At 44.4% G+C, this 20,919-nt stretch overlaps 1 protein-coding gene across 3 annotated transcripts in view; it reads left to right on the forward strand.

The window, feature by feature from the left end:
* Positions 1–20,919, forward strand: part of LOC126284333 (neurotrophin 1) — a 180,255-nt gene that overhangs the window by 90,446 nt on the left and 68,890 nt on the right. For 2 of the 3 annotated variants that reach the window (XM_049983180.1, XM_049983183.1), the window contains exons 3-4: positions 834–1,110; positions 8,249–8,417. In XM_049983180.1, coding sequence (XP_049839137.1) covers positions 834–1,110; positions 8,249–8,417 — 446 coding nt within the window. Of the gene's footprint in view, positions 1–833; positions 1,111–1,723; positions 1,746–8,246; positions 8,418–20,919 lie in introns of all 3 variants that reach the window. The other variant, XM_049983182.1, reaches the window with a different exon arrangement.

A 20,919-nucleotide genomic window follows, 5' to 3' on the forward strand; every position in this document is an offset into this window, starting at 1 on the left:
CTATCTTACCCCTACTGAGATAAGCCTCTATATCTTTACATTTGTCCTCTAGCAATCCCAGCTTAGCCGTTTAGCCATCTCATTTTTGAGACATTTGTACTCCTTTCTGTCTGCTTCATTTTCTGCATTTTTATATTTTCTCCTTTCATCAATTAAATTCAATATTTCTTCTGTTAGCCAAGGATTTCTACTAGCCCCCATCTTTTTACCTACTTGATCCTCCACTGCCTTCATATTTTATCCCTCAAAGCTTCCCATACTTCTTCTATTGTATTTCTTTCCCTCCTTCCTGTCAATTGTTCCCTTATGCTCTCCCTGAAACTCTGTACAACCTCTGGTTAAGTTAGTTTATCCAGGTCCCATCTCCTTAAATTCCCACCAACTAAAGAGCACAACAAAAACAACATAGAAGAAAGGCAATACACGAATGGTCACAGATTTGTGTCACGACATTCTGCAAGAAATGAAGTGGCAGGCTCTGGAAGGCAAACGCAAACTATCTCTGCAAGGCTATATAGAAAGTTTCTAGAACCAACCTTACGTGATGAATCTACCAATATACTAACACCTCCTAGGTATCATTCCCACAGGGATTACGAAAGACAATGTAGAATGATAACAGTGGGTACAGAGGCGTTTAAGCAATAGTTTTCCCGCGATCCATACGTGAATTGAACAGAGCATGTCTTAATAACTGGCAGAATGGGACGTACCGTGTGTCACCCACTTGATATTGTTTTTCAGTGTGTGGATGCAGATGTAGCTTAGGCGTAAATAAAGATGTAGCCGATGCGCGAGCGTGTGCTCAGTGTGGTCCGCGGCTGTGCCGGCAGGCTGGTGTCTTCGGCGATGCGCCAGCCGTCGCTGCGCCGCCAGCTGTCGCAGATCCTGCCCATCGTGCGCGCCATGACGCCGGCGCAGCGGCTGGCGCTGGCGGCCATGCTGTCGCAGGCGGCGGCGGGCCGCGCGGCCGCCGCGGGGATTCCCCTGGGCGGAGCGGCGAACGCGCCTGCGCAGAAGCTGCTGCTGCCGCTCAGCTGGGACATCGCCAACCTCATCACGGCCAGCGCCGCCGAGGCCGACGGCGGCCGCCTGCTACGCGACACGCAGGTCAGTCTGCGCGCATGCTCTCTTTGGTGGTATTTACTAAAATTTTACTGGTCTCTGTAAAAGCGAGATGAAACTGCTGGAACTGAATGAACGTTCCTGTCAGTGCGAATAAACTAAAGAAAGATATGAGGCAGGCATAACAAACACAATTTTAGCGGCATAATTGGCGACTATGTAGGAGATGAAGTATGCGAATTACGCTACTATGGAAGGACAATAAAGCATTACGTACGAAGAATGGAGGTCGTAAGCAGCACGTTGACAAAACAAAAGAGAACGTTGTCAGCTGTACGCAGCAGACTCTGAAGTAAGCGCAGCCACAGCCTGGATATGTAATTTTGGAAAGACAAGACCGCTTTAGTTGTATGTCCCATATTTATGGACACGACAGGTGTCACAGCGGTTTACCTGCATCGTCAGATGCAATCTGTAAAGACTGATAGACAATAAAACGTTACGAAATTGAAAAGTGTGTAGGCATACGGGAAGAACACAAAAATCAAGTCATGTTCCGATCGAGGAAAAAGACGATGATGACCCAGCATTCATCATCAGACAGAAAAGAACATAGGACGCTCCTGTCATATCTACAAAGGACGGAAGCTAATAAAAGGAGATACCAGTAAGAGACTACAAGATAGGTAAAAAACTAATAAATTACACTCACCGTGAGTATCAGTATGTGATGAGTTAGCTGAGACCTCATAAACGAAAAAGGTGTTTAAAATGCAGACACTAAGTGATCACCTATGTGAATGTGAAACTTCAAGAGCTAATGGCCCCTTATTTGCCTAAAATGGATTAAAAAACATACCGGTAAAGACCCCGTTATTTAATCAAAACTCGTAGTTTTTTTTGTAATCATCTAAAAAAATGGTTCAAATGGCTCTGAGCACTATGGGACTTAACATCTGTGGTCATCAGTCCCTTAGAACTCAGAACTACTTAAACCTAACTAACCTAAGGACATCACACACATCCATGCCCGAGGCAGGATTCGAACCTGCGACCGTAGCAGTCACGCGGTTCCGGACTGAGCGCCTTAACCGCGAGACCACCGCGGCTGGCTGTAATCGTTTCTCGCTGGAAAATGACACTGAGGAAGTTAGACCACAAGTAAGAAGTAAAGACAGAAACAAACTGGCGACGTGCCAAGAGGACTCGTGCACTGATGGCTTCGCATGAACTTACTCATGTATGCAGGCAGTGCATCCATTCCGGGAATCGAGGATCTCAACGATTTCTCCCGGTTATCGACATTGCTACTAGCAAGAGATCTGTCTTGGGGATTACAAGATTTTCGAGAATGTTTTAATTTTTAAATCTGAAGTCGATAACAAATCACAAAATGAATATTTTTTCGCGTGATATAATTATAAATTAACAATTTTCTTATTTTGTTCCTACACTTGTACAGTGCAACTTCAAGGGGAAGTAGTCTGTAAGTTTTACAGTACTGGCCATTAAAATTGCTCCACCATGAAGATGACGTGCTATAGACGCCGAATTTAACCGTCAGGAAGAAGATGCTGTGATATCCAAATCATTAGCTTTTCAGGGCATTAACACAAGATTAGCGCCGGTGGCGACACCTACAGCGTGCTGACAAGACGAAAGTTTCCAACCGATTTCTCATACACAAACAACAGTTGACCGGCGTTGCCTGGTGAAACGTTGTTGTGATGCCTCGTGCAAGGAGTAGAAATGCGTACCAACACGTTTCCGACATTGATAAAGGTCGGATTGTAGCCTATCGCGATTTCGGTTTATCGTATCGCGACATTGCTGCTCGCGATGGTCGAGATCCAATGACTGTTAGCAGAATATGGAATCGGTGGCTTCAGGAGGGTAATACGGAACGCCGAGGTGGATCCCAACGGCCTCGTATCACTAGCAGTCGAGATGACAGGCATCTTATCCGCATGGCTGTAAAGGATCGTGCAGCCACGTCTCGATCCCTGAGTCAACAGAGGGGGACTTTTGCAAGACAACAACCATCTGCACGAACAGTTCGACAACGTATGCAGCAGCATGGACTATCAGCTCGGAGACCATGGCTGTGGTTACCCTTGACCCTGCATCACAGACAGGAGCGCCTGTGATGGTGTACTCAACGACGAACCTGGGTGCAAAAATGGCAAAACAGCATTTTTTGGATGAATCCAGGTTCTGTTTACAGCATCGTGATGGCCGCATCCGTGTTTGGCGACATCGTGGTGAACGCACATTGGAATCGTGTATTCGTCATCGCCATACTGGCGTATCACGTGGACGTTACATTTGAGATGTGTTACGACCCGGTGCTCTACCCTTCATTCGATCCCTGCGAAACCCTACATTTCAGCAGGATAATGCACGACCGCATGTTGGAGTTTCTGTACGGGCCTTTCTGGACACAGAAAATGTTCGGCTGCTGCCTGGCCAGCACATTCTCCAGATCTCTCACCAATTGAAAGCATCTGGTCAATGGTGGCCGAGCAATGGGCTCGTCACAATAGGCCAGTCACTACTCTTGATGAACTGTGGTATCGTGTTGAAGCTGGATGCGCAGCTGTACCTGTACACGCCATCCAAGCTCTGTTTGACTCAATGCCCAGGCGTATCAAGGCCGTTATTACGTCCAGGGTTGGTTGTTCTGGGTACTGATTTCTCAGGACATATGCACCCAAATTGCGTGAAAATGTAATCACATGCTAGTTCTAGTATAATATCTTTGTCCAATGAATACCCGTTTATCATTTGTATTTGTTTTTGGCGTAGCAGTTTTAATGAACAGTAGTATAATAAGTGTTTGCGAGTATCGAAGCGTGTGATATAAATAGCTGTATCTTTTGACTGTATTGACTTAGAAGCCAGCTTTTCTATACCGCCAAGGGACCATAGGCCTTGGTATATGAGAAAAAATTCATCTTGATACGTCTACTCGTTCCTGAGAAAAAGAGTTCTTAACAGACGGACGAACAGACAGTCTCATAAAAAATCACAATTTTTTTTCAAGTAATACATTTACAAATCAACGATTTCGGGCTTCCTTCTGTTGGCTGTACTGTGCAACCTGGCTTCTTGGCAAATTTAGACATTGTAAGTTAACTTATCAAAGTATGTTACATAAATGGCCGTAGCTTTTGATTCCACTGACTTAGTAGCTCCTCTTTTTCACATCGCCAAGAAACCGTAGATCTGATTGTGTAAGATATACTTTGACTTCGTACTCTACACGTTCCTGAGAAAGAGGGTTTTGAACAGTCGTACAGACAGACAGACAGACAGATAGAGGGACGAAAAGCAATGTGATTATATAAAGATTCCTTTTTTACCGGTTGGGTTACGGAACCCTAAAAAAGGTAACGAAATTCGGATGTTTTCGGACAGAAGTGTATGCTGTATTGGCCCCTGGAAATGTAGCTTTGAACAAGTTGTTTGGGATGTATTGTTCCTCGTGAGAATAGTAAGAGATGTGGGTGTTCGGGTCCCAGCGTGCGGTCTTGCTTAGAAAGCGGCTTTCTGTGTGCATACAACAGTGTGCCTAAGGCATCCGGCTACTGGCAAGATGCGAATGGCCACAATGCGGGCGCTAACCAGACAGCAGGTTTGCACCTTAAAGTGCGTCCGGGCTTTCTCCCAGACCTTCTGGTTGGTCTTCATCCAGGGTAAGTTCGAGGAAAGTGGAACCAAGACCAACACAAAACTCACGATATTACTGAGTTCGGTGAGCTTTTCTGGTTCTTTGAAAGGTTGATCCAGGTTTGTTTATTCGACCAGACGACGGTCCAGTCGCGTCCCTTTACATTGCCACACTCGTATTTCCTGGACGTCGAACTCAAGTTCATTACTGAACTCTCCCGTACTTACTATGTGATTACCCATTTTTTCTGTATTCCTTAAACTGTTTACTGTTAACTCTTGGTTGCTATGTTACTCCCTGTGTGATATTTTTCATTGCTAAACCTTGAACATCTCATATGCGCAGTTCATCTTTTCCATATCTCTGTAGAACTGAATTCCTTTTTTTAAATTTATTTTTCTTCTCACAGTATTGAGCACTGTCATTATATACTAGAATAACAGAAAAAGTTCAGCCGGACGTATGAGTCAAAGTACTCGCTCGTATACTGTGTGACACCTCCGGTATACAACTCAACACGTTTTCATTACTTTATTAGCAGACAGCAAAGCTCGCAACAAATATAGTGTTATTAAAGAACACGAGCAGAACGGCTCTTTAGAAACATCAATTTATTCGCTCACCCTATAGAATTGAGCACTGTGCGCAGTTTAGGAACAGGCAGTTAGTCAGAAGCTCATGGTAGAGAGGATACCAACACTGGGTAATGTCGCTAAATGAGTAGTACTTATTGTTAATTATTAACTAAAGCCGCCAAGTACAAAATACAGTGGTCTCAGGGACTCTCTACATGTTTACTGGCTACATAACCCTAAATTCCTAACATTATTATTTAACGATTAACTAAAACAAATGACATTTGTAATGCGAATTCACTTACGTACACGCAGATTTGAAAACATTTATTTAAAGTCTGGAATGACTACGACTTGAACAGAAGAGAGCATTAGCTGCTCAGACATGATCTTGCTAATACAATCACGTCGAACTCAGCTTCATATGGTATTAAGATGTAACTCTATGACCACTACTCAGTCCGTACTCCAGTAATAAGCTACACATCTGTGTCTGATCTCGCAATATTTGCTATGATTAGGTGTTACCTGCCGAATATTACCACTAGCGTCTCAACTTGCATGGGATTAATTACAAGGTGCAGTGCAGTATAAAGTCAGTATTCCATCATCAGTCTACGTTACTCCAACAAGAGCTTATTTTCCACACATAACAATCTGTAAGCAGCAATATAATGTGGCAATAAACTATTTGTGGTAGCGACTGACTAGTAAAGCACAAGACGGTTCTTTATTAACTACATCTGCCCCCTATGCCACTACTTCGCCCGGCGTACGTCGTTCGGCGTAGTGAGTGGAAAAAGGCTGTTGCTATGGTACCAGATTTTTATGAAGAGGAAACTTCTAATAGCTACATTAAACAATAAACCCAGCAGTAAACTACGCCAACACTAATCATATTCATCCACGTAATAAACATAATGTACTCTACATCTGGTAAAAAAGGGGTCGTTTTCTCAGCAGCTCATTATGTGCCTCCAGCAGCTTGAACAGTCCCCTGCTGACACGCAGGTTGCGTGGATTCATGATGTTGTCTTCGTACCCTTATACGTCCATCCGCTCGATACAATGTGAAACGAGACTCGTCCGACCAGGCAACATGTTTTCAGCCATCAGCAGCCCAATGTCGGTACTGACGGGCCAAGGCGAGGCGTAAAGCCTTTGTCGTGCAGTCATCGAGGGTACACGAGGGGACCTTCGGTTCCGAAGGCTCATATCAATGACGTTTCATTGAATGGTTCTCACGCTGACAATTGTTGATTGCCCAGCATTGAAATCTTCAGGAATTTACGAAAGGGTTGCACTTATATCACGTCGAACGGTTCTCTCCAGTCGTCGTTGGTCCCGTTCTTGCAGGATGTCGGAGATTTGATGTTTTACCGGATTCTTGATATTCACGGTACACTCGTCAAATGGTCGTACGGAAAAATCCCCTGTTCATCGCTATCTCGGAGATGCTGTGTCCCGTCGCTCGTGCGCCAAATATCAACTCCACTTTCAAACTCACTTCAGTCTTGATAATCTGCCATTGTAGCAGCAGTAACCGACCTAACAACTGCGTCAGACATTTTTTGTCTTATAGAGGCGTTGCCGACCGCAACACAGTATTCTGCCTGTTTGCATCTCTATGTATTTGAATACACTTGCGTGTACCAGTTTCTTTGGCGTTTCACTGTGTATTCAACTGAGTTCTACTTTAAGATTTTCAGCACATTCTTCCTGCTGCAATTATTTTGGGAAATTTCTAAAATTGAGGACAAAGTATAAGATATTGAGGACACTGGTTATCCTCAATCAGTTTTAAAGGAATGAGGGAAAAGCATGAAAACTGAGGAGAGAGAATAAGAAGTTGAGGAGATTTGTTATCCTCGATCAGTATCAAAGGAACTGAGGGCAAAGCATGAAAATTGAGGACTGTCCCCAGAAAATGACGACGTCTGGCCTCCTTGGTTTAATGACTAAAAATATAATGGGAGATTTTCATTGTTGTGGCTTTGGACCTTGGTGGTGGAAGGGGAGAGACGATGGTATTAAAAAAAGAGGTGGCATGAAAATAAGTTCCGACCAATCGCGAAATGGAAACTACATTGGTGATCAGGAATGTCTTATTTGTTTGGCTCTACCTTGTAGCTCCTTCTTTACATAGTCGCCGTCACAGCTAGAACATCTGCCTCACCGTCGTACCAACTTTCCGATACCCTCGTCATAGAAGGCAGCCGCCTGTGCTTCCCGCCAATTCTCTACGCTCATCTATAGCTCGTTGTCTGTGCGAAAATGTTGTCTTCATAGCAAGTAGTTAATGTGAGCTGAGATGAAACACAGAGGGAGGTACAGCGCGGGTGATCAAACACTTCCCATCGAAAATGGTGAAGGAGCATTTTCATTGACCCCGCAGATTGCGACCGAGAATTGTCACGAAGTAGGCACCGTATGACAATTATGTAATGTTGGCCGCACAACATCAGGCGAAATCTCTCACCAGGACCTCGTACTTGGCGGGAGACTATTTTCTAAGCATCTTTATGTACTCACCATGCGCTCAGAATTGAAAAGAGCGAAGCGATGCAACCGACAGGGATACTAGAGACATTGTCGAATACACATGTGCAAAGCTTTATTAGATTTTCACATTGGTTTCCGTTTCTTGATCGATCGGAACAACCTTTCTAAACATCCCTCGTAAGAATGCCAGGTTGTTGGGCTGGAACTGGAATGGTGCGAGATCGAAGACTTCATGTAGAGACAGTGGAGTGCCAGCTTGTTGAAATGAACGGTAGTCTAAAGCCGGCGGTAGGTGGCCAACGTCTGTTTGCTGGAGGGTAGGTCCAGCTGGCGCCTCGTGTGGGCGTGATCTGAGGGCGCTGACTCGTTTACCGCTGCAATCTCTGCTTCCAAATGCATACCGGCGTCGTAGGATACTGAAACGCTGGCGTTACAGGTGGGAGGAGCGCCGCAGGCTCAGGAGCTGAGGCGACGGATGGGCGGCGGCCCCAGCGGCTCCCGCCGGTCGCCACCCCCGCCGCCCCCGCTGACCAGACCAGTGCCGCCGCCGGTGGACCTGCCCCCACCACCAGGGAACAACAGGAGGAACGGCCTCGTCACTACCGGTGAGTTCTGCATCTGCATCTGCATCTACATGTGTGGTCCACAAGTTACAAGCACTGCATCTAGCAGTGTATCAGTGTCACTTTACGCCAGTCCTTTCCCAAAATTGTTCGTCACTTCTCCATATGCAGTCGGTGCGTAGGATGGCATGCCTCCCCATAAAGGCTCATGTATCTAACTGCTGTCCTCATTGCGCTAGTTTTTTATTTGGGGAAATTTTCTGTTTCTTTCCTGTTCGTGCTCTCAATAGTGTGCTTCCAAAAGTACAATCCCTGACAGAAGAAACTGAAGCACCCGGAACAGACAGTCGGATGTCAATGTAAGTTCATATACCTACACAATACCGGCGAGGATGTAAATCCTCTGTGACAGGCATAGCGTCCACTAGAGCATGAAAGTGTTTTTCGTACTAAGTGTTGCTACGAGGCCTGGAAACGTGTATAGGAGACCTTAATAGCGTCAGATGTTCTACATTTACGTGCATAAACTGCAAATCACACTCAAGTGCTTGGCAGAGGGTACATCTAACCACCTTCACAATTCTCTATTGTTCCAAACTCGTATAGAGCGCGGAAAGAATGACACCTATATCTTTCAGTACGAGCTCTGATTTCTCTTATTTTATCGTGGTGATAGTTCCTACCTATGTAGGTCGGTGTCAACAAAATATTTTCGCATTCGCAGGAGAAAGCTGGTGGTTGGAATTTCGTGTGAAGATTCCGTCGCAACGAAAACGTCTTTCTTTTAATGATGTCCAACCCGAATCCTGTATCATTTCTGTGACACTCTCTCCAGTATTTCACAATAATACAGAACGTGCTGCTTTTCTTTGAACTTTTTCGATGTACTCCGTTAGTCCTATCTGGTAAGGATCCCACACCACGCAACAGTATTCTAAAAGAGGACGGACAAACGTAGTGTAGGCAATCTCTGTCGTAGCTCTGTTGCATTTTCTAAGTGTCCTGCCAATAAAACGCAGTCTTTGGTTAGCCTTCCCCCACAACATTTTCTATGTGTTCCTTCCAATTTACGTTGTTCGTAATTCTAATACCTAGGCATTTAGTTGAATTTACGGCTTTTAGATTTGACTGATTTATCGTGTAACTGAAGTTTAACGAGTTCCTTTTAGCACTGATGTGGGTGACCTCACACTTGGCCGGCCGCGGTGGTCTCGCGGTTCTAGGCGCGCAGTCCGGAACCGTGCGACTGATACGGTCGCAGGTTCGAATCCTGCCTCGGGCATGGATGTGTGTGATGTCCTTAGGTTAGTTAGGTTTAAGTAGTTCTAAGTTATAGGGGACTGATGACCACAGCAGTTGAGTCCCATAGTGATCAGAGCCATTTTGAACCTCACACTTTTCGTCATTTAAGGTCAACTGCCACTTTTCGCATCATTCAGATATCTTTTCTAAATCGTTTGGCAGTTGACTTTATTAGTCGATAAACGACAGCGTCATCTCAAACAACCGAAGACGACTGCTAAGATTGATTCCCAAATCGTTTATATCGATAAGGAACAGCAAAGGGCCTATACGACTACCGTGGGGAACACCAGAAATCACTCCTGTTTTACTCGATGACTTTCCGTCAGTTACTACGAACTGTGACCTCTCTGACAGGAAATCACAAATCCAGTCACATGACTGCGACCATATTCCAGAAGCACGCAATTTCACTACGATTCGCTTGTGTGGTACAGTGTCAATCTAGAAATAGGGAATAAATTTGAAATCCCTTGTCAATAGCACTCAACACTTCATGTGAATAAAGAGATAGCTGTGTTTGACAGAAACGATGTTTTCTAAAGCCATGTTGACTGTGTGTCAATAGACCGTTTTCTTCGAGGTAATTCACAATGTTCGAACACAATTTATGTACCGAAGTCCTGCTGCATATCGACGTTAACGGTATAGGCTTGTAATTTAGTGGATTACTCCTACTACCTTTCTTGAGTATTGGTGTGACCTGTGCAACTTCCCAGTCTTTGGGTACGGATCATTCGTCGTGCTAACGGTTGTATATGATTGTTAAGTATGTAGCTAATGCATCAGCATACCTGGAAAGGAACCTAATGGTACACAGTCAGGATCGGAATACTTGCTTTTATTAAGTGATATAAGTTGCCTCACTACTCCGAGGATATTTACTTCTACGTTACTCTTGTTGGCAGCTTATCTCGATTCGAATTATGACATATATTTCGAAACTATACACGAGTGTTTTTACAAGATTATGAACACAGCTTATTCCTGAAATACTCCGCGAGGCGGTGAATTTGATCGAGTGATAACAGTATCTGACTTCGTCTTTTTTTGTGAAGTGAGTGATCACTGTGAGTGACACGGAAATGTGGGGTATTCGTGTGAGCACCTGACGGAGTTTGAAAGAACTCATTGTAGGTATGCATTTGACTGGCTGGTCGAATCGTGCAGATTTGTGAGCCTTTGTTGGACTGCATGGAACCGTGAGGAGAGGCGTACTCATCGTCGAGGTTGCGTCCAACCAAATCTCAGACCCATAAGGGAAGGTCTCCTTACTACGCATCGAGCACATTGTAACTCCTCCACATACGCACCTCCCATCCGAGGACAAGTAATTGACCCATCGGATAATTCTGTGGGATCCTGCACCATTGATTGGTGAATAGCAGCAGCCAGACTAGGAAATTACCGTTCCACATGGAGGCTGCCTTTAACACGACATCAGAAACGGCGGCGTTTGAAGTGACGCCGTATCTGGGAAGCAAGGACTGCTAATGAACGGCGTTGCATTGGGCTCAACGATGAACGACGGTTCTGCAATACTCTGGATGACCACCGTCAGCGAGTATGGGGACAACTGTATAAGTCACACCATTCTACTCGTACCAGTCTTTTGGAGAAGCAAAGCGGTGTTACTCCTGGTGTAATGGTGTGGGGAGCCATGGGGTATGACTTCAGTTCACGGTCGGTGACTGAGGGAATTCATGACAGCACAACGGTACATCACGACCATCCAAGCACTCATATGTTAACTCTCATGTGACAGTATCACGGTGCCATTTTTCAACAGGAAAATGCTCGTCCACGCATAGCACGTGTCTCTATGATGTGTCTGCGTGATGTAGAGGCACTTATGTCCCAGATCTGTCGCCGATAGCACATGTAGCAGTTTAGTTAGGACGTCAGGTCCTTTCCAGCATCCAGGATATCACGGAACAATTACACTACTGGACATTAAAATTGCTACACCTAGAAGAAATACAGATGACAAACGGGTATTCATTGGACAAATATATTATACTATAACTGACATGTGATTACATTTTCACGCAGTTTGGGTGCATAGATCCTGAGAAATCAGTACCCAGAATAACCACCTCTGGCCATAATAACGGCATTGATAGGCCTGGTCATTGAGTCAAACAGAGCTTGGTTGGAGTGTACAGGTACAGCTGCCCATGCAGCTTCAACACGATACCACAGTTCATCAAGAGTAGTGACTGGCGTATTGTGACGAGCCCATTGCTCGGCCACCATTGACCAGATGCTTTCAATTGGTGAGAGATCTGGAGAATGTGCTGGCCAGGGCAGCAGTCGAACATTTTCTGTATCCAGAAAGTCCCGTACAGGACCTGCAATATGCGGTCGTGCATTATCCTGCTGAAATGTAGGGTTTCGCAAGGATCGAATGACGGGTAGAGCCACGGGCCGTAACACATCTGAAATGTAACGTCCACTGTTCAAAGTTCCGTCAGTGCGGAGAGGAGCTGACCGAGACGTGTAACCAATGGTACCCCATACCATCACGCCGGGTGATACGCCAGTATGGTGATGACGAATACACGCTCCCAATGTGCGCTCACAGCGATGTCACCAAACACGGAAGCAGCCATCATGATGCTGTAAGCAGATAATGTATTCATCCGCAAAAATGACGTTTTGACATTCGTGCACACATGTTCGTCGTTGAGTACACCATAACAGGCGCTCCTGGTTGTGATGCAGCGTCAAGGCTAACCGCAGCCATGGTCTCCGAGCTGATGGTCCATGCTGCTGCAAACGTCGTGGAACTGTTAGTGCAGATGGTTGTTGTCTTACAAACGTCCCCATCTGCTGACTCAGGGATCGAGACGTGGCTGCACGATCCGTTACAGCCATGCGGATAAGATGCCTGTCATCTCGACTGCTAGTGATAAGAGGCCGTTGGGATCCTGCACGGCGTTCCGCATTGCCCTCCTGAAGCCACCGATTCCATATTCTGCTAACAGTCATTGGATCTCGACCAACGCGAGCAGAAATGTCGCGATACGAGAAACCGCAATCACGGTAGGCTACAATCCGACCTTTATCAAAGTCGGAAACGTGATGGTACGCATTTCTCCTCCTTACACGAGGCATCACAACAACGTTTAACTAGGCAACTCCGGTCAACTGCTGTTTTTGTACGAGAGATCGGTTGGAAAATTTCCTCATGTGTGACCGGCCGCAGTGGCCGAACGGTTCAGCTACGGTCGCAGGTTCGAATCCTGCCTTGGGCATGAATGTGTGTGATGTCCTTAGATTAGTTAGGTTTAAGTAGTTCTAAGTTCTAGGGGACTGATGACCACACATGTTAAGTGCCATAGTGGTCAGAGATACTTGAACCATTTTTTCCTCATGTCAGCACGTTATAGGTGTCGCCACCGGCGCCAACCTTCTGTGAATTCTCTGAAAAGCTAATCATTTGCATATCGCAGCACCTTCTTCCTGCCGGTTAAATTTAGCGTCTATAGCACGTCATCATCGTGGTGTAGCAATTTTAATGGCCTGTAGTCTACATTTGCTCGCGAGCTTCTCTCAGGAGAGGACACCGTTGCTTTATAACACCATTCTAAACCGAATCATTGCATGCACACACGCCACACAGCGTGCAACGTCATAGTGATCACTGGGCTCATACTGCCAGATTCTTTCTAAATCTGACTCGATTTTGTAATCACTATAATGATGTCACATGACGTGTAAGTGTTTGGCGTTTCATTTCGTTTTCTCTTCCCCTTCACTGTTTTGTCAGTTTATCAAGGATGTAAAACTTTACATCGTAAAAAGTATGTCTGAGTACATTTATTGCCATTTTCAAGAAAATTGCTCCTGCTTTAAGACTGGGTTCTCATATTGTTGTGTCGCGCAAACTTTTGGCCAGTGTTCGAAGATTTCTTTATCTGGGCGTTGTAGATGGGTGGTGTAGCTGAACTATGTATTGTTTATTTAGCCAGACTCTGTTACATCGGACCACGAACAACACCAAAAAGTATCACAAATATTGTCGATTCTTATGCGTCCTTTTGGTTCAGTTATGGACACATGAGAAATTACGATCGGGAGAGTGCCACGTTAGATATAAACAAGTTTAGGAGGAACAGTAAACATTTTAGTAGGAGTCAGTATAGACTAATCCGAGTAAGACATTTAATAAGCATACCCAAAACTTTTATTGGTTAAGATGCTCTTCTGCGTATAGAGTTAATTTTTCATTTCGGTTGTTGTTTTAAGCCTCAAGTCGTCAAGTCATGATTTAGTTCATGTAACTGAACTTTTCAACTGTGAATGTGACAAACGCCAAGTGGTAACGCCATAAAAGTTGTAAGTTGCGTCTCCTTTTGAAACTAGACACGAGTTTTCGTACACAGGTTGTCCTTGAAATACTCCCCCAAGCTGTAAAATTAATCCAGAGATCTGACTTTCAAATAGCAACTGGGGATAGAAAATCTTACGCAACACAGGAGGAAATTAGTCGAAAATAGCACAACTGAATGGTGAACATGTAGATGTACTGCAAACCACCTACTATACGGCCTCAAAGTATAGTACCTTCTAGCTTCGATCTGTGCAAGCAAATGTTTTTATCGTCTTTACCTATATTTCCCAAGGCCTGAAAACACTGATCTTATGTGGCGAATGCGATTAACTGCAATTAGCTCGCTCCAGCCACAAGGTAACTTGAAGAACTGCATCAGCATGAACTTCCCTATATTTGCTGAAAATCAATTATTAACAATAAATACTAGTGAGTGTCAGAAACACTTTTCCTTAGTAAACCAAGCACAAAAATTTGAAAATGGAGACAAATACACTTGGTGGAATTCGCAGTTCCAGGAAAAGATTTCAGATAATGAATTCTGGAAGTCGAATTGTCGAAATTCTTCCAATCCATATGTGGCATACAGCAAACCAGTGCTTAATAGTATTGGTTAAAAGCAGTCTTCGTTTGCAATTTTAGTTTTTTATTTTTCAACTACGCGTTTCGCCTTATTTAGGCATCTTCAGGTTGATCTTAATTTGGTATTTCTTAGAACGATCCTTTAGACAGAGTAGCCAAAGGGCATCGTCGAATACATCACGCTAACATCGTCTTCGTTAAACTCAGTAAAAACTTTTCTATATGGGCGCAAGTGACTCCAAGACCTGCATAACACGTTCCCGTTCACAGGAGCTCCAGATAAGTCGTTCCAGCATGTCGGAGTCTCTGCACTTTCTGCACATCTTGCTCTAAACACCTTTGTCGGATGTTCCCTAAAAGATGAATGCGCAGGAAGGGGCATATTTCGCGTTTCGCAGCCAGCTCGTTCTCCTGATCAGACATTAACGTGTGGGTCATGGGGGAAGTGAGATAAAACATCTCGCACTGTAGAGGAACCCCTGCCAAGAATAATGGTTGCCTGTCGCTTCATTTGAAAGAAAAATGAAAAAAAGGGGAGGTGCATTATGGTCACGAAGACGACGTGGTCGTTAAGGATGGAGCATTAACTTTGACTGGTTAATAATGGTGAAGGTAATAGCTAGTGCGATTTCAAAGGAACCCTCCCAGCATTCACCTGGGGAGATATAAGATCATGCAAACTTAAATGTGAATGATCGGACGGGGATATCAACCACCGTCCTCTCAAATACAAGTCCAATGTTAAAGCTCTGCCTCGTCTCGGTCGGTGACGTTGTGTGAACAACACGGGGATTGTTGAAGCAGGTACAGCAGGACTCTAGGCGATGATGTGCTGTCTGCATACAATTTGGGGGACGCGGACGCCACGTTGGATACCTACAAAAATGTGTCTATGTGCGTCTGCAGGATATCGTGACCGTTGTCATTGTAGGTAAAATCTTCTAGGGTGTTAGGTCGCGTCGTGTTCTTCCAGCCTTGAACACCAAAAGATCATGATGAAGATCCCAGCAGAGGTGTCGAAACGACGATTGTGTAGAAGAAATTGAAGAGGAACATGACTTGGCCTAACTACTTACAAGATTTTACCATCAACAATATGTCTACTTGGAGATTCATCCTACTCACCTAATGAACAGTAAAGCATTTACGTATCGTAGCGTACATGAAAATCTCGCAGAAACATCCTGTCCAGTGGCGCTAGCGTGTTGGATGTGTTTTCAGTTGCAAATGGCCCGCAGTTTCGGAAAATGCTATCCAGTCTTAGCCTCAGAACAGAAACCGGAGATACTGGACAGTATGATTTCCCGTGACTGACTACAAATTTTACTTTGAAACTCAGTTTTCCTGTTTCTTGAAGGGAAAACAATGTAATTGCCTTTACGTCCGTCAGTTGCATTGGTCTGACACTGAAACGGACGCTGGCAAGCGGGAAACCCCACCAGGTGGTGGTGGTGGTGGTGATGCTGCAGTAATGGGCGCCTGCTACCGGCAAGACTAGGTTTACGGCTTCCCGTTCTCTGCTGGCCGAAGTTCCGCTGAGCAGCCAACAGCTAGCGGCTGGAGGCTCCCACGAGCTGGTGCGGACCTGAGAACGCTCCCCTTAGCCGCTCCCACGATCACGATCGCCCATGCGGTGCTGGAGTCTGCAGGTGGTGGTCACGTAGTCCTCGCTTTCCCGCAAGTCACGGGATTGTTGCTTCTCATAAAGCGAGGGCTCATCAACAAGTGACGTGCATCAGTTACTTCTTGCTGTGGCAAGAGCATTTACAGTGAGGTGATAAAAGTCATGGGACAGCGATATGCACACATACAGATGGCGGTAGTATCGCGTAAACAAGGTATAAAAGGACAGGGCTCTGTCGGAGATGTCATTTCACACACACCGCCAGCTTGGAGGAATAGCCAACCAGCTTAGACTCCACCGAACAACAGAGACCAATCTGTCTCTGTCAGGCTGAAGCTAACTGGAGCTGTCATTTGTACTCAGGTGATTCACGTGAAAAGGTTTTCGACGTGAATTGACTGACTTTGAATGCGGAATGTAGTTGAGGCTACGCTCCTGGGACATTCCATTTCGGAAATCGTTAGGGCAGTCAGTACTCAGAGATCCACTGTGTTGAGACTGTGCCGAGGATAGCAAATTTAAGGCATTACCTCTCACCACGGACAACGCGGTGGCTGACGGCCTTCACTTAAGGCCGAGAGCAGTGGAGTTTGCTTGTAGCTGTCACTGCTAACAGACAATCAACAATGCGTGAAATAACAACAGAAATCGAAGTGCGACATAGCAGCACGACGTCCCTTGCAGCGCCTCTCCTGAGCTCTTCACCATTTCGATTGGATCCTAGACGACTGGAAAACCGTGTCCTGGTTAGTTGAGTTCCGGCTTCAGTTGGTAAGATCTGATGGCAGGATTCGAGTGTGGCGCAGAGCTCACGAAGCCGTGGACAAAAGTTGTCAACAAGTCACTGTACAAGCTGGTGATGGCTCCATAATAGTGTGAGCTGTGTTAACATAGGCTGCACTGGGTGCCATGGTGCAGCTGAACTGGTCATTAACTGAATGGTTATGTTCGGCTACTTGGAGACCATTTTCAGGCAAACAACGAGGGAATTTTTATGTACGACAATGCTACAGGTGTTTGAGACTGGTTTGAAGAACATTCTGGGCAAATCGAGCGAATAATTTGGCCACCCAGATCGCCCGACATGGATGCGATCGTACATTTATAGGACATAATCGAAAGATCAATTCGTGCACCAAATCTTGCACCGCAACACTTTCGCAGTTCAAATGGTTCAAATGGCTCTGAGCACTATGGGACTCAACTGCTGTGATCATTAGTCCCCTAGAACTTAGAACTTAAACCTAACTAACCTAAGGACATCACACACATTCATGCCCGAGGCAGGATTCGAACCTGCGGCCGTAGCAGTCGCACGGTTCCGGACTGCGCGCCTAGAACCGCGAGACCACCGCGGCCGGCCACTTTCGCAGTTATAGGTGGCTATAAAGGCGTAATGAATCAGCATTTCTGCAATGGACGTCCAGTGACTTGTCCATCCCACATTGAGTTGCTTCAGTACGCCGGGCAAAAGGTGGTCCGACAGCGTATTAAGTGATCTCCCATGACCTTTGTCACTCCAGTGTAAATTATACTGCATAACAATATCCGGAAATCAGATGGCAGGTCACTTCTAAGCAAAGGAGGGGAGGCTGAAGGGCAGAAGTCACACACAGAGGACTTATATAAGGAAACAAACTAGAGGATAATGTTACAGAAAGAGAAGAGGAAATTGGTGAAGATGAGACTGGAGGTATGATACTACCACCGGAATTTGACAGAGCATTGAAAGAGCTATGTGGAAATAAGGCCCCGGGAGTAGACGACACTCTCTTAGAATTGTTCAGATCCCTGAGAGAGCCATTCATGACAATATTATAGAAGAATGGAAAAAGTGGTAGAAGACGACCTAATCGAAAATCAGTTTGGGTTCCAGAGAAATGTAGGAACTCCCGGTGTTGTTTAGTTTGTATAAAGCGCAAGCTATGAACGGAACCAAGTAGAAATTTCGAAAGTGAATCAGATTCTAGGAAGAAGAAATAAAAGCTTTGCGGTTTGCCGATGACATTGTAATTCTGTCAGCGACAGCAAAGGGATTGGAAAAGCAGTGGAACGAAATGGCTAGTGGCTTAAAAAAATTGTAAGATGAACATCAAAAGCAATAATGTAATGTAGTTGAAATAAATTACTTGATGCTGATTAAATTAAATTAGGAAGTGAGACAATAAAATTAGTCGATGAGTTTTGCTATAAGGACAACAAAAATAAATGATTATGGCCGAAGTAGGATGTAATATACGGACTCACAATGGGAAGATAAGCATTTGTGTTAGAAAATCTTTCGTGAAGGTATTTCTGGAGTGTAGCCATGTATTTAAATCAAACGAGGATGGCCGGCTTAAGTGGCGGAGCGGTTCTAGGCGCTACAGTCTGGAGCCGTGTGACCGCTACGTTCGCAGGTTCGAATCCTGCTTCGGGCATGGATGTGTGTGTTGTCCTTAGGTTAGTTAGGTTTAAGTAGTTCCACGTTCTAGGGGACTGATGACCTCAGCAGTTAAGTCCCATAGAGCTCAGAGCCATTTGAACCAAACGCTGATAATAAACAGATTACGATCTTTTCAAATGTGGCGTTACAGAAGAATGCTGAAGATAAGATCGGTAGATCGAATAACAAACAGGAGATAATGAATAGATAGAGGAAAAAAGGTGTTTGTGGCACAACCTGACTAAAAGAGGGATCGGTTACCGGATAAAATGTCCGACTGTTGTGCAATACACTGTTTTTATCATATAGCTCAAACATGTTTCAGCACCTTATGGCATCGTCAGTTGGTTTTCTTTACTGAAAACTGTAAAATGAAAAACCTGATTTAAGTGATAATAAATCTATGAATATTAAGAGTACATGCAGTTTTATTTGCTGTTGTCATCTTAATTTTACCTTGTAGTGTTGTGGAATACCTTCTGTACATTAACTGGTACTGGTAGCTTGTCACCTGCAGCTAAATGACGTCTATGTGAATTTGACTGTCGAGATATCGCTTTATATTTCAACGTAATTTTATTTCTTGAAGACATTTCGCCTCTATATTTGTGATTAATTACTTTTAGCTTTTGCAAATTATTTTTCGTCTTCATTCCCAAGAATTTAAACAACCTCGTTTCTAAATAACGATTTTCAACTTTGCCAAAACACAATGTAAATGTTTCTGTTGAGTGTCCAGTCCCAGCTACTATTCTCTTGTTCTCAAGTTAGTTTGCACCAAATTTGAATTTTGTTCTGTTAAATCCTTTTAATATGTTGAACAGTGTATCACTGCGCTGTGAAATGTATTCGTTTATAATGTTTTGCTTCTCCTAATACCTTCTGTATGTGAATGATTTCTTCTGTTGTAAGTTTATGATACATTCAGTGGTTAGTTATTTTCACGCATTTTATTCCTACTCACAGTAATGTTTCATTCATTATTAGTTTTCCCCCGGTTTTCCTTGGATGTACTCAATTCTATTATGAAACGCACCATTCTGGTTTGACTTTTAACGTGGATAACTTCCCAAAACATTATAGAAATATAACCATCGTGAATACTCGTCACTGTTTGTTGAGCGACAACGTTATGATTCTGTATTTCTACCATTCAAAAATCTCACACAGTGAATTGTTCTTTTGACAGATAAACCAGAAGGTGCGTCTGTACTGATGTGAAACCGATAGTCGCGATTAAAGCACCTTCATACAGAATGAGATTTTCACTCTGCAGCGGAGTGTGCGCTGATATGAAACTTACTGGCAGATTAAAACTGTGTGCCTGACCGAGACTCGAACTCCGGACCTTTGCCTTTCGCGGGCAAGTGCTCTACCATCTGAGCTACCGAAGCACGACTCACGCCCGGTACTCACAGCTTTACTTCTGCCAGTATCCGTCTCCTACCTTCCAAACTTTACAGAAGCTCTCCTGCGAACCTTGCAGAACTAGCACTCCTGAAAGAAAAGATATTGCGGAGACATGGCTTAGCCACAGCCTGGGGGATGTTTCCAGAATGAGATTTTCACTCTGCAGCAGAGTGTGCGCGGATATGAAACTTCCTGGCAGATTAAAACTGTGTGCCCGAGACTGATTTAGTTTTTCCATCATGTGGGTATTAAAACTGTTCCCGCCGCTGTTTGTTTTGTTGCGCTTAGCTCCTGAGAGTAGTTCAGTTTGATTGTGGGTGTTCTGTTTTATCTGTGGGGCATGAATCTCAAGTCTGCTTGTATTTGTGTCATTTGGTGGCTTCACTGAATGTGAGTGGTGGTGTCGCGGTTTCGTCTTTCTCAAAATTGTGAAGTCATTTGTATGGTTTAAGCTTAGTGTGGTTGGATACAGAAAATTTAGTGTGATGTCTGTTTCTGTTTCTAGCGTAAGTGAATTTTTGGCCGTGAGTTGCTTATTTTATTGTGTTGTTGATGAATGTGCGCATGTGAGTCGTCGTTCAGGCAGATTATGTCATGGATATAACACTACCAGTATATAAATTTATGGTTTTCAGGTTTTATTATGTGCCTGAAAATCTTCCTCTCTAAATTGTTCATGACTACAAGTGTGTTAGCAAGTCGGACAAAATAAGTGATCCATTAGCTGTCCTTCATGTTGGAAAATTTGATTATTTGTTGAAGACAATGTAGTTTGGTGCTCTTGAGTATGGTTGCTACATCTTCGATGTGTGTGCATGGTGTGTTGCCATATTCTTTTTAGTCCTTGTGTGGTGACGTTGATTGT

This window comes from Schistocerca gregaria, chromosome 8 (genome assembly GCF_023897955.1).
Source record: "Schistocerca gregaria isolate iqSchGreg1 chromosome 8, iqSchGreg1.2, whole genome shotgun sequence".
NCBI lineage: Eukaryota > Metazoa > Arthropoda > Insecta > Orthoptera > Acrididae > Schistocerca > Schistocerca gregaria.